Genomic DNA, 6,543 nt, shown 5'->3' with positions numbered 1-6,543 from the left:
CATTCATAAACCCGCTTAGTCCAACGTAGAATCAGGGGGTCCCGTGCCACTGGTTTCAAGGCAGCAAACAGCCCTGGACCTCCATTCCCAATCCACCCCACCTGCAGGTCTTCAGATCACATGCGGCCTGAGATGCGGTAGAGTGCCAGTTTAGAGCCGTTGACGTTACAGATGACAAATAACAACAACAACAACAGGTTTGCAGTTACGGTCGAGTGGGCGTGGGACTCAAACCCACATTTTTAAAACTGAAAGGTTCCACAGTTGTTCTTCAGAGTGATGCCATATAGGAGAACCATTTGGTTCCCAAAAAGGACCATCCACATGAAGGTTCCAGAAAGGACCTCTTGTTTATTTCCATAAATCAGAATTGAGGAGGTGATGAGAGATCCGTCAAATAGCAATGAGTTCCTGGTTTTAATGGACTCTTACTGCACATTCCATCACGCTGGTTCTCTGTTGAAGACCGTTGGGTCGCCCACTGCTTGTAGACATTTCTGTCTTGTCCACCTTTTCAAAGCCCAAAGAACAAACGTCAGTTTTAAAGAACAGTTCATGACATGGCGCTCTGTCAAGCAGAGACTCGAGGAATAACCGGACAGCCGAGTAAAGTGCCGTTAGAGAGCCAGGATTTAAAAAAAGTGTTAGGTCGTCTCTTGTACATTGAACATTTCTGTTTTGTCAACGTGTTCAGGATTTTTTCAAAACCCAAATGCAAAGGACCTTTCCCAGAATGTAACGACTCTTTGTCAAACACTGGTCCTACGCGGTACCAGACAACCCAGTGAAGCGCCGTTAAAGTTACCGGCTACTTTTAAGAGATCCGTGAACCTCTGCGCCACCGCCGCCGGGCTAAACAAACTGAAAAAGCAAAAACAAAAAATGAAGGAGCGCTGGCAAGTTAGCTGGCAATAAGACTCGGGTTTGCTTTCAGGCGTAATGGGGTCTACGCGATCTCACCCCGCAAAGTTCGGAGATGCTTAACTGCACGAGGAGGTTTGTTTGTTGGTTTTGGACGACCCGTTCTGAGAGTGTTCTCGCTCAATGAGCGGTTTGTAAAATGGATGGCTGGGTCGTTTTAGCGCACTGCTGCTGTCACGTACGGAATATGTCCACCTGGACACCATAACCGCGCCGACGGGGACGAGGAGCATCGCAGGATGTAAGTCGTACTGGTCAAGACTTTGAACTAAGCAAACCCCAAGGCTGTGTGCTCAGATCCCACTACTGATACTGTGTGACCCTGAGCAGGTCACTTCACCTGCCTGCGCTCCAACTGGAAACAGAAAAAGAAATGTGAACCAGTGGCATCCCTCAAACGTTGTAAGTCTCCTTGGATAAAGAAAAATGACAGATAAGGGTGGGCGTATAAACATGCAACAGCAAAGACAGCCGTCTGATAGTTATTATAACACGCGCACGAGAAGCAGCAGAACCCACTCGGGTCCGTTTAGCCCAATTCAGACCAGAGGCGACCCCGCACTTCAAGAAGCGACCTCGGGTGGGACGCCAATCCTTAGCAGGGAGCCCCTCACAAAGGATTGATTTCGGGTGGCAATTTCACCTCAACCTGCGCGTCTTTGGCGTGTGGGACGGCAACGGAGTGCCCGGTGGAGACGACAAGCGGACACAAAGAACTCGCAAATTGAGCACTATATAAATGTAATTATATATATATATATATATATATATATATATATATATATATATATATATATATATATATATATATATATATATATATATATATATATATATGTGTGTGTGTGTGTGTGTGTGTGTGTGTGTGTGTGTGTGTGTGTGTGTGTGTGTGCGTGTGTGTGTGTGTGTAAAGTGGAGAAGACAAGCGGACAGAAAGAACTCGCAATTTAAGCACTATATAAATGAATTATATATATATATATATATATATATATATATATATGTGTGTGTGTGTGTGTGTGTGTGTGTCTGTGTAAAGTGGAGAAGACAAGCGGACACAAAGAACTCGCAAATTGAGCACTATATAAATGAAATTATATATATATATATATATATATATATATATATATATATATATATATATATATATGTGTGTGTGTGTGTGTGTGTGTGTGTGTGTGTGTGTGTGTGTGTAAAGTGGAGAAGACAAGCGGACAGAAAGAACGCGCAAATTGAGCACTATATAAATGAAATTACATATATATATATATATATATATATATATATATATATATATATATATGTGTGTGTGTGTGTGTGTGTGTGTGTGTGTGTGTGTGTGTGCGTGTGCGTGTGCGTGTGGGTGTGCGTGTGCGTGTGCGTGTGTGTAAAGTAATATAAAATTATATAAAATATGTGTAAAATAAATTGCACAGGTTATACTAAAACATTCAGGAGTTTACCTAATAATATATAAAGTATCTCAACGACTGAAAACTGAATGCGAGCAATTTTTAAGGTGCAACTTTTTTCAGCATCAACGTTCAAAAAGAGCGCCGTGTCAAATAAATGACAGGATATTTAAAAAATTATACAGGGTTGGACATAAAAAAGGACAAGACATCCCGAGACTGAAACATATAAGCAATAACATGAAGTTAACTTTTAAGGACTTGACAATTAACTCGATTGCTCCAATTAAAACAGAATTGCGGTCTTATTAAATACACAGACCGTTATTTGCCTTTTAAAATTTTTTTAATAACTGTAAATTAAAACTAACCGTTCTGCCGGTCAGAAGCAAACATTTTCCCCCGAAATCTCCAGGCAAATCATTTTATTTCTTGAGCTTCACAGTCCAAGACCTTCAAGCTTTACCTTCTTTTACACCACAAGTAAGTCGGGCAAGCAGGAGGACTCCACCTGTTCGCAACGGGACTGCCGCTGTTTGCATGCGCTACCATTTTTGTTTCATTGCACAATAAAGCAAAACCAAAAAAAAAAAAAAAAAAGCCCGAGAGAGAACAGACGCTTTCTTTGTCACCCTCTGGACACCATTTAGTTTTTATCTGAGTCTATAGTGGTGGTTTCTTGTGTTATTAAAGCGTAGACATACAACCACTAACGGGAAGGAAGAGGAAATTTTGTACCAGAAGGAAAGAGTGGGGGACCTCGGATTACCGCCCCGTCTCTGCTACTTTCGTGTGAAGCGCTTCAGTGGGTGGCTTTCACTTCATTTTAGGAACCCGTCGACCAAAATTAGAAGGATGGAAAAGAAAAGGAATTACCCTACCTTAATCGTGCAGTCCATTGTAGGTTGTAGCCTTAAGCGTAATGCTTTAAAAAATTAAGCAATTGCAACCGTCACAAACATGCGCGCTTAATGTTGGTTCGTACATTACAATTAAGCTGCTACCATGGCCGGATGAGAACTGTTTTTCTAAATTTGGGAAGTGAAGTCACAAACCATCAAATGCTGGTTTCCTATTGGTGAGACCAGAAGTAATTTTTATCTTATAAAAAGTAGAGGCGTGTGTCTTTTCGTTTTAGTAAGATTTTGTAAGCAGATTGTCAACATTCTAACCGCTGGTGACACCTAAACAGTCATCTTTACCGGCTTTCGTTTTTTTTTTCGTGCTTTACACCCGACCTTATGGTGACCATGAAGTTTCTTGTGGATTTTACTCTCGGGGGTAAACGCCGTCCGCTTAATTCTATACAAGGTGGTAATAATTCGATCAATTCCTGGTTTTACACTTTACAACATTAGAACAATTTAGACGAGAACAGGTAATTTAGCCCAACATTTTCATTGTTACAATAATTTCAAGAATTGTGATGCTTCTGAAATAAAAGGGGTTATTATTATTGTGTTTTTTATGCAGAATCAAAAAAGGGGGCCCACATGTTTTGGGGGAATCCCAAACAGAAATGATAAAAAAAATGAATAATTAGGACAAGAGTGGTGCATCTGCCCTACAGTGTGGACCCCCAGGATTTGTGTCTCCAGTCTGCCTGTTCTCCCCATGTCTGTTTAAAGATGTGCAGGTTAGGTGAACTGGTGACACTACATTGGCCCCATGTGTCCCAGCAAACATGAGCACAGCAGGGCCGACTTAACGCATGGGCACGCTGGGTAGTTGCCTGGGGTCCCCACAAGCATAGGGGCCCCATGCTGTATGGTTTACCAATTGAGTAGCATTTATATGTTGAAAAGTTTGTGTGTTTTTCAAGGCTCATGTTATATTGTTATTAATCTTTGTAGTACAGCATGTTTTTTTTAATGTCTAAACACTGATTTTGCTGGAAGTACCAATACAATAAATATATGTTTGATTTTATCCACCAGTTACATGTTTATTCCTGTGAGTGGTTCTGTAGGTAGGGGTCCCAGTGCACTGCTTTGCCCGGGGGCCTATACTGTTGTTAAGATGGCCCTGGAGCACAGTCACAGTGCCCCCTAATCCTACCCCCCCCCCAACATGGGCATTGGTGGGCTTGGGAAAACCCAAATCAGTACTACCCTGCTGGTCAAATGTGGGGGCCGCTACATTAGGGCCCCTGAGTGAGGGTCCCCTAGTGCAGTGTTTCTCAACCTTTAAGTATTTGCGACCCGAGTTTTCATAACAGTTTTAATGGCGCCTCCTTAACGTTTTTTTGAAATGAGCCCACTAATACCAATTTGTTAATTTTTAATTAATGATACAGTATATAATAGATACATATTTTATTACACCTACTTAACTTTTATCGACATTTATCTAACTCTATATTTATTTTTCTAGTATCAGAATGTAGTTTAAGTTAATTTGCTTTGGTTTCAATAGAAGTATTTTTCATATTTTCGATTCTTGTTTTCTTTTTTTCACATCTTCGCGCCCCGCTAGGGGGGCCTACCCCACAGTTTGAGAACCACTGCCCTAGTGGTCCAACATGGGTTAACCTCTAAAGTAGAGTAAGCCCCTCATTGGCCCAGTGATGGTTTGTACCCCATTAGTTTCCCACTTTTTCATGTCGTTGCCCAGTAGGTAATGCTGTGAATTCATATTTTTGGTGGACTTTTGATTTTGTTTGTAGAAGTATAAATAACAATGTGAACAATTTCAACGGTGAAGAAAGATTCACGGATCTTGACTTTGCTGACGATGCTGTGATCTTCGCAGAGTCAATGGAGGCTTTGATCGGGGGTCACGAGAAACGAGAGGTCTGAATGTCTGAGCTTGTGAGGGTCCCGATAAAAACCAACATCCAGGCCTTTAATGACCTCTTGGGCACGGCCATCAGCAGTGTGTATGTCTGCGGAGAGAATGTCGACCACGGCAGTGACATTCATGTGACTCTGGTGACTCTTCCTATGAAGTCAGTAGACAGATTGGGAGAGCATGGGGGGGTCATGAAGTCATAAAGGGGTGTGTGGTGCTCCCCGATATCTCTGCAAAAGGATGAAGGTTCAAGTCCTTAGAGTCCTGGTGCTCACTGTTTGTCAGACATGGACGCTATCCAGTGACCTGAGATGAAGACTGGACTCCTTCATGTGTGTCTCTCCAGAAAATCCTTGGGTACCGTTGGTTTGACTTTGTGGTGCTCATGGTGTTACGAATGAGGCACATGACCTGCATTGTGAGGGAGCATCAGTTACTGCACTACATCCATGTGTCACGTTTCCCCGAGGGTGATCTGCCTTGTAAGATCCTCATTGTTGGGGACCTGAGTGACTGGACCAGACCAAGGGGTCGCCCACATAACACCTGGCTTCGGCAGATAGAAGGTAATTTCCAAGTCTTTAGAGTCCTGATGCTTCCTGTCTTGCTATATGGTTGCGAGACAGACATGGATGCTATCCAATGGCCTGAGACGAAGACTGGAATCTTTCAGTACTGTGTCTCTGGAGAATCCTTGGGTACCGCTGGTTTGACTTTGTGTTGAATGAGTGGTTGCTCATGGACCAGGCCAAGGGTTCTCTCACGTAACACCTGGCTGCAGCAGATAGATGGTCATTTCCGGAGGGTGGGACTGGACCACGTGTCTGCCTGGGGGGTTGCCAAACGGGATCCCGAGTTGTTTCGTCGAGTAGTGGGTGCGGCAACGCACTGTACCAGTACATGCTCCCCAAATTGACTTGACTTGACTTGATCAATTTCAAAAGTATCCTTTTATACAGTATTTGCTAAAATTGCATATTTTTTGATTTTCTTTTATATGTCATTTATAATGCTTTCGTGTTTAGAACTGTAACACTGCAATAATAATAGTAATAATAATATAATAACATCCATCCATCCATTCCATCCATTTTCCAACCCGCTGAATCTGAACACAGGGTCACGGGGGTCTGCTGGAGCCAATCCCAGCCAACACAGGGCACAAGGCAGGAACCAATCCTGGGCAGGGCGCCAACCCACCACAGTAATATAATAACAATAAATAAATAAATAAAACTTGACTAGTATCAATGGGTTTATGGGTATCTTGCCGCCTACAACAACACAGGCCAAGATCAGTCCAGTTTATCTCGATGTGTTAATGTCCCGCTAGTCTACGATACATGTCAAATTTCTCGTTTCTCTACCTATTCTGAACATTTTTAAAGCCCAAAGAACCAACAGCATATGAAGAGTTCCC

The 6,543-nt window shown here is 42.5% G+C and overlaps 1 protein-coding gene across 2 annotated transcripts in view; it reads right to left on the bottom strand.

Moving 5' to 3' along the window:
* The window catches only part of fli1rs (Fli-1 proto-oncogene, ETS transcription factor-related sequence), a 101,450-nt gene extending 98,083 nt beyond the window's left edge, over window positions 1–3,367 (bottom strand). Inside the window, exon 1 of one of the 2 annotated variants that reach the window (XM_028823728.2) lies at window positions 3,215–3,367. In XM_028823728.2, the coding sequence (XP_028679561.2) occupies window positions 3,215–3,232 (18 nt within the window). In that variant the 5' untranslated portion in view covers window positions 3,233–3,367. Of the gene's footprint in view, window positions 1–2,704; window positions 2,892–3,214 lie in introns of those variants that run through there. The other variant, XM_028823730.2, reaches the window with a different exon arrangement.
* Between the last annotated feature and the right edge of the window lie 3,176 nt (window positions 3,368–6,543).

Source organism: Erpetoichthys calabaricus, chromosome 17 (genome assembly GCF_900747795.2).
Source record: "Erpetoichthys calabaricus chromosome 17, fErpCal1.3, whole genome shotgun sequence".
NCBI lineage: Eukaryota > Metazoa > Chordata > Cladistia > Polypteriformes > Polypteridae > Erpetoichthys > Erpetoichthys calabaricus.
The sequence above is the reverse complement of the archived record's forward strand: the minus strand, read 5'-3'. Positions and strand labels throughout refer to the sequence as shown.